Source organism: Dermacentor albipictus, chromosome 1 (assembly GCF_038994185.2).
Source record: "Dermacentor albipictus isolate Rhodes 1998 colony chromosome 1, USDA_Dalb.pri_finalv2, whole genome shotgun sequence".
NCBI lineage: Eukaryota > Metazoa > Arthropoda > Arachnida > Ixodida > Ixodidae > Dermacentor > Dermacentor albipictus.
In genome coordinates, this window is record NC_091821.1 from 273,353,416 (window position 1) to 273,380,234 (window position 26,819).

The following is a 26,819-nucleotide window of genomic DNA, read 5'->3' on the forward strand; positions in this document are numbered from 1 at the left end:
AGAAGTGGTCTTGAAAGGTTTACGATCATCTGAAGCTAATTTTCGCGGGTGACGGGCGCGATCAGACATCGTTGTTAAAAACACGCGTTTAGTTTCGCCTCACGCGACTGGCCTATGCCGCGCAGACTTCGTCAGTCGCACCCGTCGGCACGGCCTAGGCCAATCGCGTGAGGTGAAACTGATCGGGCGTTTCGAATAACGATCTCCAATCGCGCCCCAGATGAGTAGAAGCGTCGGTGTTGACTGTAAGAGCCATGGCGCAGTGCCAAGCACTGTTCCCCGCATGGCCGGCGCATCCTCTACCAAGTCGCACGAAAATGAGCCTGTTAGGAATAATAAATCCTTAATACCGCCTTTAGTAAGCTACGATGCTTACAACCACAATGGGAATGACATCCTGCAAAGAACAAATGGCCACATCTTGGCAGGTGGCCAGACCAAGCCCTTCATGCCAACAATGCATGAAATGAGAACATTGTGACAAAGCAAAAACACTTTATTAAAATGTAATGCTTATGCAAGGTTCAAACAAACTGTGAGAGAAATGCAAATAGAAGTAAAGGTACATCAACAACGACAAAAGTCGCAGAAAGGATTCGTAATGAACTCGCACGTAATGAACTAGCACATAAACAAAATTCCAAGTACACGTACAAAAATGAACAGAAAAATCTGGAGTGTACTAAAGTGTCTAATTTATCATAGTAAAGTGCACGTGCTATTGATGGACTAGAGTTATGCAGAAGTGACATCGGAGCGAGTGGAAGAAGTAGACTGCAAAATGCAAGAGTATGAATCGGATGGTAACTGCCTCCAAGCAATGTTACCAATCAGCTAGACGCTTGAAAAGAGCACAAAAAGAAATACCACCGCATACCATCATAAAACAATCCTGTGACAGAAATTAAAAAAATGGGAACAATCCAAAATTGGAAATATTGCCTTTACAATTTATCAAAGAAGGTAATGGCGAGAAAAAATAACCATACAACAAAAAAGCAAAAAGTGAAATTAGTACAGAATAATTATTTATTTATTTATTTATTTATTTATTTATTTATTTATTTATTTCATGTACCCTCAGGGCCATTGGCATTGGAGAGGGGAGTGGTTACAGGCATACAAAACAAGAAAAATAGGAAATGTGATACAAGGAATAGGAGTATTCCAATAAAAGTTAACAAGTGTGTCTACTCATACAATATTAGCTAAGGCGTTCTTGAAAAGCTGGTAATCTTTGATGGTGGCTGTCAGTGCGGGAAGGCGATTCCACTCTGCTGCTGTACGAGGTATAAATGACTGGAAGAAAGCGTTAGTTCTACAAAATGGAACACCGACCTTGTAGGCATGATCTAATCGAGATGATAGGTGACGTGGGGGAGGGATTAATTCGCTACGCAGGTGTGGATGATGAAACATCTTATGGAACAGACAGATACGAAACGCTTTGCGACGTGAGGCTAGGGATGGTAGATTAAGGCTTGATTTCATTGAAGATATGCTAGCGGTCCTGTTATAGTTGGAAAGAATGAAGCGAACCGAGTTATTTTGGACCATTTCTAGTGAATGTATTAGGTTTTCATGATGAGGGTCCCAGATGGATGCGGCGTACTCTAGTTTCGGACGTATTAATGTTTTGTACAACAGTAGTTTGAGGGATGATGGCGCTTTAGAAAAGTTGCGGCGGATGTAACCGAGCATACGATTAGCATTGTTAATTATGAATGTGATATGTGCAGACCAAGTGAGAGTGGAAGTGATGTGTACACCAAGGTACTTGTATGAGCTTACCGATTCTAAGAGGACATGATCCAAGGAATAAGTGGGGATACTGTTGCAAGTTCTTGATACACGAAGAGATTTACATTTTGTGATGTTAAGTTCCATTAGCCATGTTTTACACCACAATGAAATAGCGTTCAGGTCAGTCTGAAGAGCGGTTACATCGTCACTGCTTGTTATTTCTCTGAAGATTACGCAGTCATCCGCAAATAAATGGATATGAGAGGAAACAGAAGAAGGCAAGTCGTTGATGTAGATTAGAAAAAGAAGAGGCCCGAGGACAGAGCCTTGTGGGACGCCGGAATGGACAGGGTTTGAGTGGGAGTTAAGATTATTAGCTGACACGTATTGCGAGCGGTTTTTAAGGAAACACTCAATCCAAGCAAGAAGTTTGGGGTCAATGTTCATGAGCTGTAGTTTGTGAAGTAGCAGTTTGTGAGACACTTTATCGAAAGCTTTGGAGTAGTCTAGGAAAATGCAATCCGCCATTGAACAAGTATCAAGAATTAGGTGTAGCTTATGTATGAAAGAAGCCAGCTGTGTTTCACAAGAATATGTTTTTCGAAAGCCATGCTGTGAACTTGAAAAAAATGAATTGGACTCAAGAAAGTTAGCAAGCTGTGAATATAGGATGTGTTCTAGTATTTTGCATGGGATACTGGTTAGTGAAATAGGCCGATAATTGAGAGGAGAATGCTTGTCACCTGATTTATAAAGTGGAATCACCTTACCGACTTTCCAATCAAGGGGCAGGTATCCTGTGTCAAGTGACTGTTGAAAAAGTTTTGCTAGTAAAATAGATGAATAAACAACAGTGCTGTGCAAAAATTTCACGGAAATTAGGTCATGGCCAGGAGCAGAGGACAGACGCAACGATTTAATCACGGTTTCAATGCCACAGGGTTCAATTGTAATTGGAAACATAGCCTGGTAATCATAACAAGGTGCAGTGGGTGGGGAAACATTACAGGTTACAGAAAAGTTTTGGATAAATGTTTCATTGAGGACGGATGCGATATGATCACAGGGTATGGCATTCCCCGAGTTATCTACAAGAGTTATGGTGTCATCATCTTTTTGATTAATAACGCGCCAGAATTTCTTGGTATCATTTGTTAACATGGATGGCAGTGTGTGACATAAAAAATTGTTTCTGGCGTTTCTTAGCGCTGATACATATTCGCTTGAAGCCAATCGGTAGGCGCTCCAACGAGCTTCACTCGAGGAAAACTTTGCCGACCTGTACAATCGACTCTTTTTATTTGATAACCGTCTTATATGAACATTATACCAGGGAGCGTCTGACTTGCTAGTTACGATGCGAATGGGAATGTACTTGTTGGTTAGGTAAGTGATTTTTTCTGCGAAGATTGCCCAGTTAGTTTCTACTGTGCGGCTGTCGAAATCCTGGAGGAAAACATCAAGGAATGAACATAATTCTCTATTAATCGCGTCAAAGTCTGCTTTATTGTAATTACGGATGGTTACAGTCCTTTTGGTGTGTTTAGGTTGTGTGAGATTTAAGTGAAAAAAGAGTAAAGAGTGGTCGCTCATTCCTGGAACGTGAGTGATGTTGGAAACTAGGTCGGGCTGTGAAGCGAGAACAAGGTCAAGTGTATTCGCAGCAGAGTCTGTGGTTCTAGTCGGTTCAGTTACAAGCTGTTCGAGAGAAAAAACGGAGCACATTTCTAAAAATTCTTTAGCTAGCGTGGAAGGTGGGTGTATCGTGGGGACAGTGTTAGACCAGGTTATGTTTGGCATATTAAAATCACCAAGCAAAAGTAATGGGCAGTTTGGGTAACAGGATGAAACGATGTTAACAACATCGTGTAATTCATTTACGAAGTTCTGTGTATAGGTAGGGGGCCGATAACAGACCCCAATAATAATTTTTTTATGATTCAGGGCGACGCATGCCCAGACAGTTTCTAACGGGGAGTTGACGTGGATGCACTGTGAAGCGCAATTTTTCGTGATAGCGAGCAGTACGCCTCCTCCTTGTCGCCCAATGCGATCGCAGCGATAGACAGAGAAATTATTTGCAATAAGAAAAAGTTCGTGGTCTCGAATTTCAGGACGTAACCAGGTTTCAGTTAATACTATGATGTCAGCGCTGCAGGTGTCGATGGCGGAGTTAAGGCAGTCACGTTTGCTGATGATACTGCGGATGTTAGTAAAAAGAACGGATATCTGCGAAAAAGAGCGTCCACATCCCCTCGCGCGTCCCTACGGACTGCCGTGAGCCGAACTGGCGGGATTATCAGCTGAGGGTGGTTTCTGCACGTGCGGTTTAACAGAGTTAGTAGGATGACTATCATGTGATAGCGGTTGCTTCGTATGCTCGTTAACGCAGTTAGATTCGGGATCGTACATGTAGTATTTCTTATTCATTAGTAATTTGTTATATCGGAGCTGATACGGACCTCCATCGGATGCACTTTTGGCAAACTCGGTTAATTTCTTTCGAGCGTGACGTGTAGCAGGTGAATAATCTTCATTAACTGTGACGTTTTTGTCCTTCAGCTTTTTCCGGGCAGAGAGGACTATCTCTTTTATCTTAAAGTTAGTAAATTTTACAATGATCGGACGTTGTTTTCCTGGCGAATATTGACCTAGGCGATGAGCGCGTTCAATGGCTGAATCCGGAAGGATGTCAAGTGCGTCAGCCAAAACTACTTTAATTTTTTCTTCCGATTCAGCCCACGATTCCCGGTGGTCATCTAATCCATAAAAAATGAGGTTGCAGCGTCGCGATTGATCTTCAAGTTCGGTCTGCCGTGATTGCAAAGAAGCAGAATTGATTGACAGTGACTGTACCGAGGTCTGGATGGTGGCTATTTCGTGATCAATTTGGTCAAGTGAGTCCGTTTTATCTTCTAGGTCATCTAGTCTTTTTTCGATGGCGCCAATTTTGATTTCGATATTTTTTTGACTGGCTTTGATGGCTTTAATGTCAGTGACCATATCGGACTGGCTTTTTGCAGCTTGCACGGATCGAGCCTGAAGATCTTTTAGAATATGAAATATGACTTTCATCTGTTCGCCTGGCTCGTCAGGCAAGGACTGCAGTTCAGCCAGGGACTGAGAACGAGTCGGGGGACCTGGGTTCGACTCGATATCTCCAGAGCATAGTAATAAAACACCCATTGAAAAACAATCAACAGCAATATCACGGAGCACTCGTGGGCGCGGGAACAATAATAGGAAACGGTCGTCGCTCCTTCTGGCATACATGGAAAAAGCGTTACACACCTGTAATGCGCAAAAGCGCGGAGTGTGAGACATGTTGACAGTGATGGTCCCGCGCCCACTGAAGAAACTGTCGCACTGGTGCCTTCTTATATCGACTGTGGTTGGTGACGTCATCGTAGACTTGGATGATGCGCAGAAGGCGGAGATGACGAGCGGAGCAGTACAGTAGGGGTAGTGCGGTTGATAGCAGAGCGGCGTCAGTGGTATCGGGCTGGAAGGGCATTCGGGTTCACCAGGGAGCAAGGCTGTGGTTGACAGCAGGAAAAGCGGCAGGAACGCCTGTAATGCGCAAAAGCGCGGAGTGTGAGACATGTTGACAGTGATGGTCCCGCGCCCGCTGAAGAAACTGTCGCACTGGTGCCTTCTTATATCGACTGTGGTTGGTGACGTCATCGTAGACTTGGATGATGCGCAGAAGGCGGAGATGACGAGCGGAGCAGTACAGTAGGGGTAGTGCGGTTGATAGCAGAGCGGCGTCAGTGGTATCGGGCTGGAGGGGCATTCGGGTTCACCAGGGAGCAAGGCTGTGGTTGACAGCAGAAAAAGCGGCAGGAACGCCTGTAATGCGCAAAAGCGCGGAGTGTGAGACATGTTGACAGTGATGGTCCCGCGCCCACATATATATATATATGTAAACGGGGGATTCAGTGTAACAAGTGAACACCACTGTAGTACAGCGAACGATGAGACAGTAATGCTGCATCTTGCCATTCCAGAACGTGAGAAATGAATATGCAAGCCTCCTATTAGAAACTTACATAAACATGGAAATAAACTGGAATGCACTGGAAGCTGCATTTGTGTAACAAAGGAAGCAGTGGTCATAATAAATAGTAAGTGTTTTATCTAAAAAGCCCTTTACAAGAGGCAAAGTTGTACGTCTCTGGCAAAAACAAAGTTGCAACGAATAATTTGCAAACCAGCAAATACATTAATTAGCACACTGACATGTCACACTTTGCGCACATCTCCAGTCTCCTAAAGTTGAAAAAAAGCACTCTGAATAAGAAAAACGTTTAACACATGTAGCCCAGAGCAAATTCTTTGCCAGTTCACTAACACTTTCACATCCAAAAACATTTGCCACAAAGTCCAGGCACAGTTCCACTGATGTTTACCAATTCACCCCCACTTTCACGTCAAAAAATATTTGGCACACAGTCCAGGCAGAGCTTCATAGATAAACAGCTTGAGAGCACCCTACTGATTATTGTGCAGTCCCGCTGCTGGAAATAGAACTGCCGCACATGCTGGTAGTGGTTTCAATGTAGACACGCTTGCTGCCCTGGACAGGTATGCTCAGATATCTGCACTGGTGCTCCATTTTGTCGAAGTATACACATTGATGCACTACGCTGGTAATTGAAATGTTTTGAATGCACAAGTATTGGCTTCACCAGAAAGACTTGCCCACATACCACCACTGGCATATATATGCACTTGCTCCTCACTCAGTAGCATTGAACTTAAAGTGTTCCCTATGTGGGAGCCATGTGTAAAACCGGTGTCACACGACCACTCTCGATCGCGATCACGCCCGATCCGGATCGAAATCATCGATGCGACTGGCTCACTCTCGTAACTTGCGCAGACGAGCCAATCACGACCGAGAAATTCGATTTGTAACGGACTGGATAGCGGCTAAAAGAGCCCCGTGTGAAACCGGTATCAAATAATGCACAGACGTACGCTAGGAAAATGTGTTGCACAAGGACAAAGAACTGCGACATGCCCTGTTGTGCGAAGCGCGCGAATAGAACACACACACACACACACACACACACACACACACACACACACACACACACACACATATATATATATATATATATATATATATATATATATATATATATATATATATATATATATATATATATATATATATATATATATATATATATATATATGTAAATACTGCGAGAGCGCTTCGCGAACTCCATGCGCACACATGGCACCCGCACGAACTCGGCAGCCCGCCGTAAAGCGCGAAGGGCGCACAGCGTACATTCCGACACATGTCCCAAACTGCAAACAATCGTACTACCTAAGGCATACAAGTTATTTTATACCAAGGGCATACTCGACTCACGTATGCAGTATCCACAAGCGAGTTATGCAGCGTACATGCTGTATCCATTCGCCAGATAGTAAAATTGATAACAAGCACAAAGCTACAAGGGACTCAATACATTACTACCATTAGAGGCGTCAAATAAAATCGAATTTGACCGTTTCATATATTGGACACAATATATGGACACATGTGGTACCCGGTAATACCATGAAATACCCATCACGTGGGTAAAGGGGGCGAAAACACAATCGAGAACCTGAAGCGCAAACGATAAAAGCACGGTATGGTGCACGCAAAATTCTGTCAGTGCGCTGTAGCGCGAGGGAAGAAAATAGGGCGAGCACTTGACCTCACCTTTTGGGATACCGCACTAGTACTGAATCATTAAAAAAACAAGCCTGTTTGAACCAGTTCCCTTGTCTGCAACATTCTTGCTAAACGGGAGACTAAAATACCACGATGACGGCTCTATTGCGGAGATCGGCAAGGCAGAAATTTTGCCGCCTTTCTTCGCATTCTGCAAAATGCTTTCTTGTTAGGATCACTCATAGCGGCCGATCCCGACGCTAGGGACACACAGGCACGATTTCGTCCCTCTAACTTTCGTCCTTTTACTGCCCTTAACGCCTTAATTACAGAGTCAGTGAAAAGGTGCCTCACATAACATGACAATGAACTTGAAGAGCTGATTAGTGCCCTCCACTCCGCGCCCTCCAATTGAAAACACTACTGATTTCCAAATTAAACTACACAAACAGATCGCACAACCCAACCTAATCACAGAACGTCGTTTTCTTGACGGCAAAACCCTGCAACACTTACATGACAAAGGGCAGGGCAGCACATTCAGAACAGTCGCAAACAGACCATAGTGCCATGCGAGTGCGAAAACGAACTATGCCCGGCTTCACGAATAACATGGCCGCCTTGGTCACAAAACAATTGAAAACACTGCTGATTTCCAAATTAAAACCACACAAACATATCGCACAACCCAAACTGATCACAGAATATCGTTTTCTTGACAGCGAAACACTGCAACACTTACATAGCAAAGGGCAGCGGCAGCACATTCAGAACAGCCGCGAACACACCGCGACGACGCCATGACGACGCGACTATGCCCGGCTCGCCCGGCTGCCCGGCATCACGAATCACGTGGCCACCTTGGTCGCATGATTTGACGACGGTATCGCCACCTTGCGCTAGGTTGGATCGCGTTGATGGGTTGTTGAAAATTGTAGAAGCCGCTAAAGAGGCTGACGCACCGTGGCGTGGCGGTGGCGCCTGGAGTCGTTTTCAAAACGTATTCACCCCTCGTTTTTAAGCTGCCTGGCCTCCAACGTTATCAAAACGTATTCGCCCCTTGTTTTTAAGCTATCTTGTTTGGAACGTCTTTGATGCGTCGATTTTGGTCAAAAATCCGTTTCAGACGTTGAATCCCTTAATACGACGTTTTCAAGACTTTGTGTGCTACCTGGGAAGGTAACGAAATACCTGAATAACACAATCGCCCAAGGCGTTCTCTAAGCTTACTAGAGAATGCCTAGCTGATTCGGTACATGCGTGTGGTTTGGCGACGAAGTCGGCACAGAAGCTTTCTATCTTCGTAATTATTATTATTGGGATCTCATACACCCTGTCTTTGAGTCGAGCTGTAGTGAGCGCATGGATCGCCTCAGCTCCTCAAATTCTAACGCCTCATTGAAGTCTTTTTCAGCTCGGTTGTAGCCATGAATGATGCAGTCCAGCACCTGCCCATCGACATGCTTCAGAACTGCCCATTTGTGTAACAGCGCGCCCTTGGTACTTCCGCCACCTCCACAATGATACCAATGGCTTCAAGGCGAGCGTGGTTGCGCATCTCGATTAGAATCGTCAGTGGCTGCTCCATGTCAGGCGGTGATTTCGTCGAGTGTGCTGTGTCGTCCGTCGTCAGGGGTCCGGGATGACATGTAGATCACGGATTTTATGGCACCAGATGTAGCGGGTATCACAACAGCAGACGCGCAAGTTGGTCGAAGATGATGGATGCTATTGCCTTTCGTGTAAAAGTTCGGTTTGGCGTAGATGTAGAGATTCGATATGCAATATTGTCATGACCGCGCCGGCTGCTACCGTCATGTTCCTTTTCTGAATTGAATTCTTGGGTTTTACATGCTAGAGCTACGATTCATTTATGAAGCACGCCGTAGTGGCGGACTCCGGATCAATTTTGACCACCAGGGGATCTTAGACTGCCCCTGTGCACGGGACACGGGCGTTCTTGCATTTCGTCCCCATCGAAATGCGGCCGTCGCGGCTAGGATTTGATTCCGCGACCTCGTGCTCAGCAGCGCAACGCCATAGCCTCTGAGCCATCGCGACGGGTCATGTTCCTCTTCTAATTTATGATAAGCACCGCATAAAATCCGACTGACCTCACCATCTTCTCTTCTGCCTCGAAGGTCCGGTTCCTATGCAGAAGCAACACCAGTAGCATTCATGACACAACTTTCCGCATGCGTAGATGTGCAGCACTTTCCTCATATCACGATTTGAGTGCCTCACAGCCTTTTCTTGATGGTCAGCTGAAGCTAATACACATGTTTATGCAGAAGGCATAAATTAAGGCTCTCACTCTGTCCTCTCTTCCTTCTCCATGTCGCCCAGCCTGACGTCTACTTGCTCTTTCATCTGACACGTCATGAAAACGCCATCGTTCACAAGTGCGTCAGCAGCCTTGACTCTGGCCAACGTAGACTTCCTGCAAGTGTATCAACCGGTCCAACCGTTTTCTCAACGAACACAAAGAGCAGCATGACCCATGTGGACACCAAAGGCAGACTTGCCTGTTGGCTGGCCTCAGCAGCCGCCCCTCGTACGCCTGTCTGTTCCTGGCCGGTGATGGCTGTACACTTCTGCCGTTATCAGTGCCCTGGTTACCCTGGCTGTAACCACGTACATGGTTCACGCCAGAGCCAGGCCAGGGCTTCACGTTGGACGCCAGTGTGGAAGAATCCTGGCCCAAGGTGGCTCTGGGAAGAATCGCAACGTTCGGTATTGCGATTGGCTCGCATCTGCTCTTAGCACCAGCGCTAGCGTTAGAAACTCTGGCGCAATACTAGCGGAATTCTTCGCCCTAGACATTTTCTCAACTTGCAAATGCTTCGAAGAGGCTCATTGGAAACAATGTCACACCATATTTATTTAATAATTGTTCTCTGACAATTGTAGCGAACAATGCTCGCTACAATGGGAAATAAAGTACCGTATGTCTGCACTACAAATAGATCAAATGTAATGAATTCGCGAATGCGCTTGTATGTTTGTTGTTGCTGTTGTTGTTGTTGTTGTTGCTTTTGTTGTTGTTGTTGTTGTTGTTGTTGTTGTTGTTGTTGTTGTTGTTGTTGTTGTTGTTGTTGTTGTTGTTGTTGTTGTTGTTGTTGTTGTTGTTGTTGTTGTTGTTGTTGTTGTTGTTGTTGTTGTTGTTGTTGTTGTTGTTAAAACTTTTTTGTGGTTATCTATCATTCGTTTGCTTTTACGTGCAGTTGAAGAATGTTTCGTTTGCCTCGTTGTCACCAGGGAAACAGTATCTTAAGTTGGGCTTCTTAATAACACTTTGCAAAAGCACTTGACGGCACTTCAACACGTCTTGTATTTGTGTTCTGTCTTATTTTTCAGCTTGTTTCGTGCAACATGTAACAGCTTTGGTTTCATTCACATGCTGTTGTCAATGACGCCTCTGTTTTGCGTACGTGCGTGCTTGTAGCTAATTTCATTGTAGAAAGCAAGAGGATCCGAATAAACTCTTCAAGCTAATAAAAAAAATGTCCAGTATAAGTCATTCCTTCGTCAGTTCGCTGCCGCGGCGCGTGTATTTTCTTATGCACGGGAGGCTAAGTGTAAAGGTACAAGTTCTTGCTCAAGACAGTTGTCCCGCGGAGTTTCAGGGACAAAGAAGCAATTTTAGACAATTTGGACAATTTTCCACTCGCGCGTTCTTTAATAACGTTGCTTTCCACGTCTTTCTTTCTTTTTGGCGGCGTGCCCTTGCATCAAAGTTGCAGAAAACCTCCGCCGACACAAAAGTGGGCAGTGAAAAATCGCTTGCGCCTGCGGATTGTCCCCTCATATATCTCAATCTGGAAGCGACTACGGAGCGAGCAGTCAATGTATTTGTAGCGCAGGTAGCAATAGAGCGAAATCAAAGCAAGCAAATGTCGCAGCGGCGGGAAATTTCGGCCAGCATAATATGAACACCCCGCAGAGAAGCAGAGCAACACGCCGTTGAAGACGCTGTGGCGCAGTACGCGCGATTATTCGCCTCACCTAGCATTTCGGCTGTGCAGAGAAATATTGGCTCGACATTCTAAATACGTTACTTTGCACATACAAGACCCTCTGTAGTGACATGTATGTTTATAGGCGTGCAGTAAAACGCGGAAGCAATGCGCTATCACGAAGTGCGGCAGTCCAGGCCATTCTCGCGAGCGCATTCTAACATTATTTCGAAAGCACTTTCCTTCTCCAATTAGCAGCCGACCCCTCACAGAACATAATCGCCTAGCATTGGTCCACCCCACTCGCTTTTCAATCTTCTCCTCCGTTGCGAAGAATCCTCGGCGCCCTTTTTCCCACAAAGCTCAGTCATAACGCGCATTCACATACAATTTATTTTACGCATACAGTTCTTTATAACCTATGCTTTGAGAGATACCTCGTCTTACCTACCTCTACTTCGTACTCTTTCTCTGCCAGATTAATTATATATAAAAGCGCTACAAATGCTGCTAGAAATAAATACGGTGAGTTTACTCCCAAACGACGGCAGTTCATGCACGATCGTAGGTTCAAGAAATTGTTTTGAGTGAAATAGGTCATTATATGCCAAATAGACCAGCCGAAAATTCATACCACTCCACTGTTTTTTTTTTTCTCATATTGTGGGCATTTGGCAGGTTTCAATAATTGCGCTCCTGAACACAAAAAAAATAATTTTCTCTGCCCAAGTGCAGTTTGAAAGTCCACACTTAAAAGCAAGATGTAGCGACAAGAAAAAATTTCAAAAATATAAATTTCATTTAGAGAAAGTGGAAATTTCGTCTTAATCACTTGGAAGGATTGTGCTTTTCTGTGCACTTTCGTCAGCTAGCCCAACTTTGATACATGCGGGCAAGAACGCCAACTTGGGGCATTTTTAAGAACTTTGTGAAGAAAATTACATTTCTTCACAGTTTTCTGTAACTATTCTTGGTAGTCTTGTGTGCAAGAAATTGATTAAACTACTCCGCCATGCGACAACCACAAAATGCGAGAGAAAAATGATTTCCAAGTTGGAAAATCTACACCTGTGCCACGTTTCCCGTGTAAAATTTGCATTGAAGTAATCCGCCTAAATACGTAGAAAGTTATGCACGTTATAGAAGGAAACCAAACATTTTGTTTCAATTGCTATCGTGTTTTGGCTATTTCTTCTACCTAATGTACTGCCCCTTTTAAGGGAGCTCAAACTCAGACGGCGCTCAGGCAAACAAAAAAACTTTCGTACAAGATGTTTTGGGAATGCATTTATTGAGGCCTACTAAAGGCCCATGTTTAAAAAAAACAAATTCGAGGGTTTCGGATATGCTGCTGGTACGTTTGGCATGAAATGACCCAAATCTGAACTGTTCTCTCGTGCTTCACATTCGAACGCTCAACGCTATAGAAGTTAGTCATCAGTTAGACTTGGCGCTGCTAACTGCTGCCCAGACATGTTGGTGGATTAGACGAGCCGTATTTTTCGGTGTGACATTTTGATCCCTCAAAATGCGGTGGGTCTCGGTTCCATCCATACGAAGACGACTTTTCCGCCATGTATATACGACACTTGTTTCATGAAAATCCAGATTGGTTTCCTTCATAACAAAGCGGTACAGTCAAGACAAACGTTCTTTTCAATTAGATTTATGTCACCTGCTGGAAAGGTGCCGCTTCCGCGGCCTAAATTTGCACCTGTTGTTTCGCGCTCACCAATATAACGAATATGGGCTGTTTCATTGTCTTCTGCGCAAAGCCTGTGAGAATTGACTGCGCGCCGGCGACGAGTTCAGGCCAATGCACAAGCGCTGTCGTCAGCAGTTCTTGCGGAGCGCCCGGGGCACGCCTAGTTTGCGCGGTATCCTTTCGGTATCCGTTGCACTGGTTTCCGCAACACAAACAACGACAGATTCAAGAAACTCACAGAACGCGACAATCTCTGAAAAGCCTCCCATGGGAGCTCCTGCTCTTGGCGTGATTGAAGTTGGTTCTCAAATCAATATTAGCTGCTTTGCCACTCTGCACACGTGATTATAGAGCCGTCTGGGCATCGCTGAAGTTCTTTCTGAAGCGCAGATGTGGCTGGGGAAAATGTCTTTTGTGAAGCGCTGTGACGCTGGCGTGTTGCGAACGTGTACTGAGCGGGAGAAAGGCAATGAGTGGGCAACCTGAGCTTTGGTGTCCATGAGATGTCTTCGCCAGTTCCGGTCGCTAGTTGCTTGCGTTTCCTTAATTTGCTATATTCCTTTATTTGGCGAAAGTAGTTGACGAGCGCGCACGTGCGGTCAGAGCACCCAAAATTAATTTCGCACCGCTTGCTACGCCAGGGTGTAATTTGTGGGTTTGTTACAAGATGAAACGGGCGTCTAAAAAGATTATGGAGCTTTACGTGCCAGAACCGTGATCTGATAATGAGGCACGACGCAGTGGGGGTTCATTTTCACCAGCTTGGCTTCTGCCACCAGTGCACGTGCCTTTCTGCATTCCGCCTCCTCCACCAAGGTGCGACCCTGCGCTCAGCAGCGCAACGACGTGTTCACCGAACTACCAAGCCGGGCAAAACGAGCGTCTGGTGCAAAGCAATTTCTTCACCACACCAATTGTTACGCCAGAGAGGTCATTGCGCGTTTTATTACAATACTGAAACGTACGTCTAGCGTGAAGCTATTTTGTTATAAGTGCTCATTATAAATGCATAGACACTTACACTAAACAAATCAGCGCTAGAACGTGTACAGACAATTAAATATCTGTGCATCTTGCTAAAAGAATCCTAACCGGAAACACCACATCAACAACCACTGCAAAGAGATCTTTGACAAGTTTGTTTTTTTTCGTATGCCGTGACATGTTTGACAACAAAGCAGTACGTGATATTTATTTCAGTATCTTTCACAGCCACTTAGATTACTGCATATAGTTTACTCTGGGTCACACATATGGCACGTACTTAGTTAAACCCTGGAAAAAAGAACTATACACTTTATGGCCAATTCAGATTGCACAGCTTACGCCCTACCGCTCTTCCAATACACAACCATTATGCTGTTGAACAGATCTACTTGAATACAAAACGGCGGTAATGATCCGTGCTAGTAGTAACACTGCCTACCTTGTGCATTCATCACTCTTTATATTCTGGTTATTAAAACAGTAACCGAAAAACTACCTAATTGTCTTATTCAACAAACAAAAGACGACTACGGCAAAAGAAAAATTCAGTTGACGGTGTCGCTACGTGGAATCGCCGCCACTAGAACTAATGGCGTTTTTCACTGGTCGATCTGGAGCAGCCGCCTGAATCCTCGAGCGAGCACTCGGCTTTCACCAATCCGAGTCTGCCAGTGGAGCGCACGAACGCTCCGCGGGAGATCACACAGGAAGTCTGCGTGCACGTGACACAAACCGGTTCCGCAAACTATGCCCAACACAATGTTGTGCGTACCGACCGGGTACCGATTTCGCTTGAAGACGGAAGTGACGCCATGTGACGCGTTCTACTTCCGCCCGAATCCGCGTCTCGGCGGCGGAGCAAGTGAGAGCGATCCGGCGCGGAGCGAGTTGATCCGAAACGACCAGTGGAACGCGCGAACCCACTCCAGATCGACCAGTGAAATTCGGATTCGTTGCCGCGGAGCAAAAAATTCTGCTCCGAATCGACCAGTGAAAAATGCCATAAAACACTGCAATAACTTTCATTTGGCCTTAAAAAAGACATTTCGTAACTAACACATAACCTCCCCCCGTGCTCCAGCCACCTTTTTTTTCAGTTTATATATATATATATATATATATATATATATATATATATATATATATATATATATATATATATATCTTAAACTTTATTTCAGTTTTCTTACAGAAAAAAAACCGCTTGACAGGCCTAGCCCACCTATAACAAGAGGAACGACGATGTATCTATGGGTATCTATGCTTATAATTGAAAAGTTGATGCACTTATTTAAAAAGAACTGCTTCTACGTTTCGGCCCGAGACTGACCGTTCTCAAGGCAGAAAACAATATGTTGACAGGAGAGATCTGTCCTGTCTCTCTTTCCACCCTTCATCTATGTTACCGATTGATCAAGACTGACTTGCTTGCGTAAGTCAGTATACTGTAACAAGTTTTTTTTTTTTTAACCAGAAGAAAGGAGGTTAACCGAGGGGCCCGATTCTTATTAATCATATCATAAGAAGCCTTGGCTTCCTGTGATATGATTAATAAAGATCTGGCCCATCGGTTAACCCCCTTTCGTCTCGTTCATTACATAACTAGGGTCTCGAATCCGGCAACACTGATGCCTTCAGGTAGCGTGTGTGGGTTTATTGACCAGTTCGCTTCACCCAAAACGATCATGTACTCGAAGCGCCTGCGGCAGAAAGGATGTTCCACATCCGCCACCAAGTTTTGTGAGTGGTGGCGCTGGCTAACACTCCCAAGGTTAGTTGTAGTAAAACATATATACGCAAGAAAGTGGATGGGGAAACGGCGCCGCTGTAGCTCAATTGGTTAGAGCATTGCACGCGTAATGCAAAGGCGTGGGATCGTTCCCCACCTGCGGCAAGTTGTTTGTTCATCCACTTTTATTTCCATTAATTTATCATTTTCTTTAGTTCAAATTTGTACAAGTACAAGTACAAGTAATTTCCCCTATGTTGTCTTTGTTTGTTGGCTTCTTATAATGAGTTCTTTTTTTTTGTATGTTCTGACTAGAAGTGTTCCATTACTGAAATTCCCAAACATAAACGAATCGAATATAAATATTCGCGAAAAACTACCAACTAATAGCGAATCAAGCATCAAATATTTTCGGATTTCTTAAGGAACATGAAATATGAAGTTTGCACCGATTGCATTTGGTAAAAAAGTCGCAGTTTCGCCCGCAAGGCGAAGCATCCATTGTGATAGTTAATTAGTGCACAGCTATACGAAATAATGATAGTAGTTTTATCGGCCCCATAAACATGGAAACATTCGCTTACTAGCTGAATTAACAAGCATATGGTGTCAGCGCGCACGGGCAAACTTGAACACATCACACACAATAGGCGCGGATACTCGCTGTCAAAACTCTGCTGAGAGCAACGCGCCGCAGCAGCAGCGAGCGAAGTGACCTTCGTGCGCTTTCAATCTTCAACGCAAGAGCGGCGAGCACACGGCGCGCTCAGAAGTATGAGCCGACAGCAGACCATTCGTTGGCGAAGTCGAAGCCGCCCCCCTCCCCCCTTTGCTCCCACGCTGCCTCCCCGTTTGCCTCCATATGGGCGTCTTGCGCTGGAGTTTGAGGTATAGTGGCGGCGCCTGGTGGCGGCGTGGGAAACGACATCTGGGTCGTACCAGCTTGGGTTGTATTGAGCCCTGGCTGTGGCGAAGCACGTTTCTAGGCCGAGTTTTGCGTCGATTCGCACTTTTTTCTGCCCTGTTGCGAGTGCGAAAAGGCTCATCACTTTTCACAGACCATGCCGACCACGCTGCGAGCTCGCCGCAGCCTATAGTTTAACGAAAACAGGCTCTCCGTGTGCCGTGGGACGTAATGCTGCCAGCAGACGGAATCGGTGACGCCGATCCGGAGAGACCTAGCCCGGCCTCGAGAAGGCGTCACCGTCATTACTTCTGCGTCGTGGGCTGCCATGAACAAGAAGGCCTGAATCCCAACATCAGATTCTACTGTTTTCCTTCAAGGCCTCACGAAGTGGAGTGTCGGGCGCGCGGCATAGCTGTAGTTCGTCGCGCTGAGTAAGCGAAACTTCGCGCCATGCTGACTGCTTCGCCTGTCTTGAAGCTTGCTTGATTATCTGCGTTCTAAATTTCGGTCTTTTGCACCTATAGTCCCGACAGCACACCGACATAGCAGCAGGCATGCCTGGTAATTCACGATTCGAGACCCGGCCACAGCGACAATTAACAATTCGACCGATGCGAAGTGGTCAAGTGGCCAGGTGTGTGCAAACGACCACAAATGGCCGGGCTGATTCGGTGACAATTCACTACCCCACTACGAGCAGCACAGGTTAGAGAGTTAAATGTGCTCATACTTGACCTCAAGTCAGCATGTTGAGGCAGCGCAGCAAGTAAGTATTGATTACAGCAGATCGATGTTCGAGCGCTGTCATTAAAAGCTACGTCGAGCGAGCAGCGCACGAGCTCGCGCTGCAGCGCGATTAGCATGCGAGCTCATATGCATTGCATCAGTTATTACCAGTTACTAAAAGGGACAGTTGGCCGCTACGACAACGCAGGCATAACTACTTGTTTAGCAGCATTCAGTACGTCAACAGCAAAGATTGCAGGAGGCCCGCCGTTCTGCGGCATGTCGAAAGACCGCTGCCTTCGCGGCGCGTACGATCGTGTGCTCGAGCAGTTCCGTACACATGATGTCTGCTTATCGCTGCTGTGGATTCATTTATATCAAGCATTTCCTCGCGTTTGTGCACCTGAATCTAGCAGCGTGCAAACCTAACCTGAAGTTCCACTTCGTACGCGACTCGCTTCACTTGCGATTGACACCGCGCTAAAATTTCGCCGCTTAATTCTTGAACGGCATACAGGTATTCGGCACTGCATAATTTCTTGCCTTTACGCAGCGTGCCACCCCTGAAAAAATCTTTGGCACCGGATATTCGCTGCAGGCCGTGATACAACACAACCGAAAGTGGCGGGTCCATATTGTAAACGTGCTTTCCGAAGCAGACGACCGAGCTTGGTACGACCCATTTTAGGACAGAGGGCGCTTTTTAGCACCTTTTTCGCAGCGCCCCCTGGGCAATGCAAGAGCCCCATGTGGTGCGTGAAATTTAGCCGCGATTATCAGCTCCCCTTGCGCCCGTCGCGAAATGCTCAGTTGCTGCCGGAGCACAACGCCGTCACCCCCCCCCCCTCCCTTCCTCTCCTCCCCCCACCCTGCCTTTCGCGCGACGGGAGACGGCGCGTTCGCTCTCCGCTGTCTTCGTTCGTGCGCACCACATTGCGCCGCGATCGTCGGCTTCCCTCGCCAGCTTTCACTCGCACATACAGCATACGACGCGCGGCGACGCTGACGGCAAAAATGCGCTTGAAGTGTCCACGTAATTGCTATAGAAAAAAGAAACAAATGAAGCTTATATACATTGGCACATGCAGCTACAACCGTTCAAAATTGCACGTCCAGGCAGCATGTAAATCATAAACAAATGCTCACAGTTGCTTGGAGAACAAATGGCAATGAAAGTATAATGAAACGCGTTACCACGTGTAAGTAAATTGTTGTATTCGCTGAATACGAGAAGGGTTATGCTACAGCATCGCACATTGCTTTCAGTCGATGCAGACATGGTGGAACTGGTCATAAAGTTAAGCAAATTCGTATATAGGCAGCCTAAAAGCGAGGCATCCTTACTGAACGACTAAAAATTATTAAACAGAAGTTATGCGTCCCGTGCGTTTGTTCAGAAACTCTATGCAACGATCGCTTGCCTATCTTGGAACAGAATTTTTCTGAAACAGTCCTCACATTCACCGTCATGTCTACCTAGAAACTGCAATAAGTATTTCTATCCGTTACATATTTCAGTAATATGTATTCCTTTCTATACTATATATAAATGAATCCTAACCACTTTCACGTTAGGGATTCAGGTACGTTGGTACAAAAAAAAAAAGTCTGCCAGAACCGATCTCGCGATGAATGTCGACACTAGTGCAATTATCATCCTAGCAATGCATCGACACAGCGTATTGCAACTGCTGAAACACGTCATGTATGTGGCGTGTATGCATCCCAGCTGCTCTCGCGCGCTTCCCATCAGACACGCTGCGCCATCTAGCGCCTCCGCATCCAACTACCCGCATGGAGCATGTGTGAATATGTATTCACATGCCTACATAAATATTCACATGATAAGTGGACAAACAAAATTGTCTGAATAAATATGACGCGTGTTCGACTCCACTCAACACCGGATAAATTTTAAATATCTTTTGTCATTGAAGAGCGGAGCATAATCCTGTCTTATACCAAGTGTCCCAAGTTGGCGTCAAAGAGGATTGTTGAAGAGCTGAACATAACCAGTTGCACTTAGCTAGTGACCCAACTGTGAGTGAAGGACGTTCATTGAAGAGCGGCACATACCTTGTGGCACGCACCCAGTGGCACATCCCTAGTGGCCCAACTTGTAAAAAATTTGGAGAGCGCTTAAGGATTCGCCTTTGATGCCATGCGATGGCACTCAACGATCCCTGACTACTTCTCACGCATCCCGGCAACTGCAGCGTATGTAACCGTAAGGCGGGCTTTCTACTACAAACGTGGCCTCTTGCGTTGGCCGCGATAGATAGACGGATGGATGGATGTGAATGGATGTGGGTGGATGTGGAAGGATGTTATGAGCGTCCCCTTTGGAACGGGGCAGTGGGTTGCGCCACCAAGCTCTTGCTATTATACTGCCTAATGTAGCTTGTAGCTTCCCTAGCTTCCAAAGATCCATCGGCAGCGAAGAATTCGTATCCATGGGGCAGGCTTCCGTGAGCAAGAGCATTCACGCAGTTGCGGAAGCAATAACCGTGGTGGGCCGGCAGCAGGGTTGGGTGAGCTTCCCGCTGACAACGGCCGGCAAGGCTGGTGCAAAGGTGGCCTTTGCGGATCGCGGCCGCATTCCCGGTGTAGTGGCCTGTGTCGACGGGACGCTAATAGCGATCAAACAGCCTGAAGGACTCAGTCCGGGCGAGACTGCGGGCTTCATGTCAAGAAAAGGGTTCTACGCATTGAATACCATGATCGTAAGTACTCACGATCTGCCATTTTTTGCACACTTTCATCTTTCATAGTAGGCTCGCACACTCCCGTCACCGTGGAGGTGCCAACCAAATTGAGGACACGGCCACGAAGGCCGGGCAGGCGGCCTCCACCCGTGCCGCTGCAATTACGGGCAGCATTGTAAATATCGCGAGCAATAGAACCACTCCTCGCAGTCACCTTTGACTTGCAGAAGCTGCGGCGGCAGAACACCTGCCATTGTTCCGCTGTCTTCGTGGCCCGGCCTTCTGCTTCAGAAGAACTTCAGTTTGGCCAAGTTGGTATTTACTGCAAATCATATTGACCGCAAAAAAGACGGGGACAGAGGAAGAAAACACATAAACAGCCCGGCCTTCTGCGTTCAGCAGGGCGGCAAGCTCGCTCCAGAGCTGCCGCCTACGCTCGACCGTGCATGGGTCAGCGCGCACGATGTCCGCACAAGGTACGGGTGGCCCTCCATGAACGCGACCAACAGTTCGCGTTGATGCGGCGACACGTGCGGGCCAAGTCTTACATTTTTGTGCGACGACATAACGATTCGCAGTCAATGAACAGTGATCGCCAATTGAACTTGGCGCTCCCGCCAATTTGTTTTGGCGTGTGCGATACCACCTAGCGGACTAAACCAAAATATATGCCGCTTAAATTAGTTTTCTTCTCTCGCATGAAATTTCCGAGGCAGATTATATGTTGCAACAGTAAGAATTTTTTTCTTATATTACGTGTTTAATTATTAAAGCATCACAAACATTCTGCACTTAATATATCGTCCCCGATCGCAGCCCAAACTGGTGACGCAAACTTCCGGGGCTGGGCTCGCTCGTTTATTGGCTCTGCTCTCCCTCCCGTTCTCACAAATCTTGCGGACGGCCCACTTTGTGACGTCGCACCAGACCGAACGAACGGAAAAGCGAGCTGCACCCCAGTACAATACGGGTTGAAACAAAGCTCGTTGCCGTAACAGCAAGCGTGCGAATTTGTGCGAAAATGATGGGAAATCAGATTCGAAGCGGGGATATTTTTGAACGGTGCTACCGCGCCACTAAAGTATTGAGGAACAGTAAACCCACCGAACAAATTATTCCGGCTACACAAGGTTGCCTGATCGCGTTCGGGATCGCAAACAGTATACGAATGACGGGCCAGTGGAAAAGCAAACCACGCAGTTCTATATATGTCTCCAAACGAGCGATATTGGTTGAAGCCTTAAAGTTTCGGCGTGCGTACAGCACCCGCTGTGATAAGCCTGGCAACTCTCCCTAAGGTACAGTTTCCCAGCAGCCTGTAACAGTAGTCGGAAAAACCAAATATCACAATGTTGTGCACATATACTGGTGGAGGCTGTAAATGCGAAAACTAGACTGCGTTGCGAGGGTGCGCAGACATTCAGCTTTTTCTCAGATTTCGTGTTCCGTAAAATTTTCTGGTTGACTGTACATGTATGTTCTTATTTTTATTTATTTATTTAGGAATGCTGTAGCCCTCACTTGAAGGCCATAACAGGAGAGGAATTGTCAGTATAAAAAGATAACTTTCAGCACTGACAATACAACGTTATACACCATTGTCAAACACAAATTACAGGGAGGATGAACAAGTATACACAGTATATACAGAATAACAGTAAGCATGATCAATTCCTAATTATCCCGTTGCCTGTAATACAATTCTAGTTGAGTACAAAATTCGTTAAAATTTTGTGCTGTTACAGAGTGCAGTCCGGAAGGCCATTCTAAATATTAATACAGAAAGAAAAGAACGCATATTGAAAACCATCAAGGCGTCTTTTATAAGGCTGTACACTAGCTCTGTGCTTTAAACGCGCACTTTGTTTTAAAGGGACGCGAATGTATGTTTCTTTGTTTATTCTTATTTGATTTCTAGTTGTCTGGAAAAAGAATTTCATTCGTTGTTTTTCTCGTCGTGTTTCTAGCAGCTCCAAGTCGCAACATTTCAACATGTGTGTTACAGAATCGGCTCTCCGATAACGTGAAAAAACAAACCGCACAGCGGTTCTCTGAATATTTTTCGTGTTTATCTCGCAAGTACAGTTGGTGAGGGCTCCAAACTGGGGAGGCGTACTCCAAAACCGGGCGAACAAATGTTTTGTACGTACGCAATGAGCTTCAAATGTGTCGGTGCACGATGCAACACTTTTTCTCAAAAAGAACAGTTTCCTGTAAGCCCTAGAGCAGACCTCCTCCATTTGGAGGCGCCAGCACAAGTCATGATTAAAGATCACCCCTAAGTACCTAAAGCTACGTACATTCAACAAAGAGTTGTCGCCTATTTTATAGTCAAAGGAAGGCGCAGTTTTCTTTCTTGTTATATGAGCAAACGTAGATTTGGAATAATTTATTTCCATTCCCCATTTTATGCACCAATCATGCAAACCTTGGAGGCATCGATTAATGTTCCTTTGGTCGGTTTTATCTGCCACTGTCGAATAAAGCAAACAATCGTCGGCAAAAAGTTTCATTTTAACAGGTGATTCCAGAACACTGTAAATATCATTGATGTAAAGCAAGAACAATAGCGGCCCCAATAATGACCCTTGTGGAACCCCAGACAAGGCTTTTAGTGGATGAGATATGATGTTTTTAATGCGGACGGATTGTACACGACCACTCAAATAGGCTGCAATCCATTTCACAATATCTGGAGAAATACCTGCGTTCTGAATTTTAAAAAATTGGAGGCTTATCAAGGTTGAGCCCAGTGGATGCTTCGCATCCACTGGGCTTAACCTTAGCGTATCTTTAGCGTTTGGAGGCATCTTGACCGCATACACGCCCGGCGCAAAGACGCCGGCGCGGTTGCGGGCACAGAGACTGACGCGACGGCGGGCGCGCGCCGCTTCATCTCTGGCGTGACGTCACATATCACGTGATGCAGCGATGGTGGCGACGCCACCGCGTCGCGCGCGACGGCGCGATATGAGGCCCCATCTGCAGCCGGTGTGACGTCATCACGTGACGTCACATCGTGGATCTCACTTCAGGGTCAATGGTGGCCACCGCCGGGAGGCGACCGACGGCGCGATATGAGGCCCCATCTGCAGCCGGTGTGACGTCATCACATGACGTCATGTCACGTGACCTACTTGAAGGTCAATGGTGGCCACCGCCGGGAGGCGACCGACGGCGCGTGACCCCACTTCGCGCGTGACCAGTGGGGTCACGTGACCCCACTTCAGGGTTAATGGTGGCCACCGCCGGGCGTCGCGCGAAGGCCCGAAACCTACGTTAATATGCTTCGCATAAAAGCAATTACAATGCGGTACCTTATCAAAGGCCTTTGCGAAATCTATGCAGGTGACGTCAATTTGTTCGCAGGCATCCAAAGCTAGATAAAAATTATGAATCGTCTCAATGAGTTGCGAAATAGTGGATAATCCGCTTCGGAATCCATGTTGTGACGAAAAGAAAAAGTTATGGGCTTCAAGGAAAAGAATGGTATGCTTTGCTACTGCATGCTCTATAAGCTTACAAGTCACAGAAGTAAGTGATATGGGACGATAGTTGCTAAGTTGATTTCGACTGCCGGATTTAAAAACCGGAATCACAACACCGCTGCGCCAATCTTGAGGTAGTGAACTGGTTTCCAAGGATTTCCTAAAGATTATGATTAGGTAAAATGACATCCGTTCAGCATATTGCCGTAAGCATTCACTAGGGATCCCGTCTGGCCCGCTTGCTTTCTTGGCATCAAGCGTAAGCAATTGCTGAAATATGCCCGCCTGAGTGATTTCTAGCGGGCGCATCGCGCAGGCGCCCAATTCACTGCGCTTATGTATATTGTTAGCAATGGCCTGCCGAGCTGGCAACGTGCAAGTTATTTCAGCCCGCTGCGCCTGTTTCGATCCACCCGCGGTGGGGGCGCCCTTCAGAGAACTAGCGAGGACAGCGCTAACCAACCGTGAACTTCCTTTGGAGAACTGCGGACAACCGGCAGCCACGCGGCAAGGGTCAGCTCAGAGGAGTTCTCGAGGGTAGGTAATCGGCGGAACCTCCCCATGCGCTTTTCGAGACACCAGACAATGGGCCGCGGCGGAGGCCGCTGTGCGAGGTCCGTTCTGGAATTTAGAGGCGCCGGCTGGGGTCGGGCGTGACCAGCTGGCTACCGGGACGCAGGACAATGGACACCACGACGACTGCGCTGCAAAGGTCGTCTGCCCGCGGAGGGGGCACTGAAACCTGTGTGTGCGTGTGTGTGTTTGTAAAAAATTGGAGGACGCTTAAGCTTCGCCTTCAAGAGTGGGACGCGACAGCGTTCCCGTCGACCCGCCAAGGGGTATAAGACAATGCGCTACGGCACAGCGATCACTTACGATGCGCCCCGCATCGGACTTAGCGCCCACCTATCACGCGGTGAGCGTCGAGCAACGCAGCGTTCGGCGCGGCAACGAAACGTGCGCCTGAGCGAACGGAACGAACCAAAGAACTCGGTGTCTCGGAGGGGAAACGATCTACGCCAGCCAAACGTCGCGATCGGCACGGGCAGAGAGATAGTAATCTAAAGAAAGGACCGGGAGCACGGCGAAGCGTCGTCAGGGGAGAGGGAGTCCCGCGACGCGCCTGGCAGCGGTCCCAATGCGCGCGCGGCGCGCCTCCTGTCGGGGCAGCGCCGTACATTGAGAGGAGGGGGTCTTCTGTGTTTGCCGCAAGATGGCTCTGCGTGTGCGGAAAGCGCAGAAGAAATGCAGCGGAAACGCACTTCGCAACTCGTGTAATTGTGACTTCTGTACGTTACATGTTCATAATTACCGATATACACCGCAGTATAACTTTCCACGGCTCGTTTCGAAGGCAACACCGCATTCACTAGAGGCGCGTTTGCACCGCTTGGAAGCATCGAACTCGTGGCTGAGTGGTAGCGTCTCCGCCTCACACTCCGGAGACCCTGGTTCGATTCCCACCGGGCCAATCTTGGAGGTTGCTTTTTATTTATGAAGCGCCTGCCGTGATTTATCGCTCACGGTCAACGCCGCAAACGCCGACGACGACACCGACGCCGACACCGACGCCGACGACACCGGCTTTTCTGCGACACGAGCTCCTTAACGCTATCGCGTTAAAACGTCCCGCAGAGAGGCGGCTGGTTTACGATGTCGTCGAACGTTTTGCCTCACCTAGGGATCTAGGGAACACGAAGTGGATAAAACCAGCTGTTGGCGGCGGCTAGAGTGTGCTCGTCGTCGTGCTCTGTGCTCGTCAATGTACTCGTGAGCTGTGCGCTCGTTTTGCTGTATGCTTCGTCTTGCGGGCTCCATTTGGGAGTCACGCTAGACTGTGTAAATATATCCCCTGTTCAAATGTAAATGCTTTAAATAAACCCTGCTCGCCTAGTCCTGTCGCCCCAAGTTCCTCCGATCGTCCTACGAGCCGACTCCAAATCCTACAATATATAAAGGGACACTAGCTCTCCCGAACGCATTCCATGGACCATGAATGACTGCAATATAATTAGAAATCCAAATTTGTACGTCTAGCACTCTTGGCGGCGAGGACTTGCGGCGTCGCCATCGGTCGGAACCACCTCGCTTCCGTAGGAATAAGGCAGCGCGCTCCTCATAGGTTCGGCTGGCGGTGCTCAATAATGACACTACGCGGGAGCCCTCCTCGATATTTCCGTAAGTGCTATCTAAACGACAGAAGTTCTTTACTGTCAAAATAGTCTTCGGCAAACAGAAAGCACAGAATGGTTTCCAGACGCTCTTTACCGAATACGTACAGTGAACGCCCACTGCGCGCGGTCGCATCGATGGAGTCCCCCACACCCGTTTCTTGCGTGAAAGGTAGGCATTCGCTGAGAGCAAACTATGTGTAATATGTTCATGTAGAGGGCTCCTGTATAACCGAATGGAGCATAACAGAACGAAGCCTCAGTCCAGCGATCGCTCGTGCGCAGCGACCGACTGCGCGTATGCAGGCACGTCCGCGCACAATGTTTCACCTTCGCTGCGAGCGTGTTTTCGCACCGTGTCGTTAGCCGTAGCATATGAGCAGTTGACAGTGCACAAGCTACCGTTGTTGTGTGACGCTATCAGAGTTTTTCACAAATAATTTCATTATAAATAGGGACTTCGACGCCTACGGCGACTTGTGATGTGCCGTCGCGACGATTTAATCTTTTTTTTTCTTCTAAGTTCTTCGACGTTCCAATATCATTATTTCTCAAGTTGAATCGCACTGCATATTTATCGGTCTTCGTAGCGAGCAATTTCCCGCTGCTTCTCTTTCTTACAAAAGGATAGACAGTTGGGCGAGTTGGTACGGTAACATGATTTTGGCTTCTAGCGCGAAGTGAAACACGGACACAGAAAGGAGCAGACAGGACGAGCGCTAACTCTCAACTAAATTTTTATTGAAACGAAGAACATATATATAGGTGATTTCAAAAACCGTAGCATAAGAACATGACCATGTAAAAAGCATCAGTTAAACATATCAGTGGGTATGGAAGTCAAATAACAAAAATTATTTCAGATTAGTACACGTATTGCGAAGGTACTGGAATTCGCAATCTAACAGAGACAACGAAGCATGATTGACGCAAGTGTCTCCTAATCTTTTTATGTGGAAAGCCTCGATAATTTCCCTCGTGGTTTGGCATCTGTGTCTAGAAAGAATTTTCGGGTCTTCAAAGAAAGG

The 26,819-nt window shown here is 46.8% G+C and overlaps 1 protein-coding gene and 1 non-coding gene across 2 annotated transcripts; one reads left to right on the plus strand and one right to left on the minus strand.

Moving 5' to 3' along the window:
* Positions 1-1,194: 1,194 nt before the first annotated feature.
* LOC135908783 (uncharacterized) lies at positions 1,195-5,361 on the minus strand. Its single transcript, XM_065440626.2, has 2 exons — positions 4,600-5,361; positions 1,195-2,298 (listed from the first exon to the last, which is right to left on the minus strand). The coding sequence occupies exons 1-2, from the start codon at positions 5,344-5,346 to the stop codon at positions 1,195-1,197; spliced, it is 1,851 nt and encodes a 616-aa protein (XP_065296698.1). The 5' UTR covers positions 5,347-5,361.
* Positions 5,362-15,886: 10,525 nt separating this feature from the next.
* On the plus strand, positions 15,887-15,959 carry TRNAT-CGU (transfer RNA threonine (anticodon CGU)). Its single transcript has one exon. It is a non-coding gene; the product is annotated as a tRNA-Thr (tRNA).
* Positions 15,960-26,819: the final 10,860 nt, after the last annotated feature.

Excerpts from the sequence above, each read along its gene's own strand:
- LOC135908783 (XM_065440626.2), bottom strand. The coding sequence starts at position 5,346 with ATGTCTCACACTCCGCGCTTTTGCGCATTACAGGCGTTCCTGCCGCTT. Across the intron at positions 2,299-4,599 it reads TAGCCACCATCCAGACCTCG|CTACACCTAATTCTTGATAC; the intron begins GTACAGTCACTG and ends TTCATACATAAG.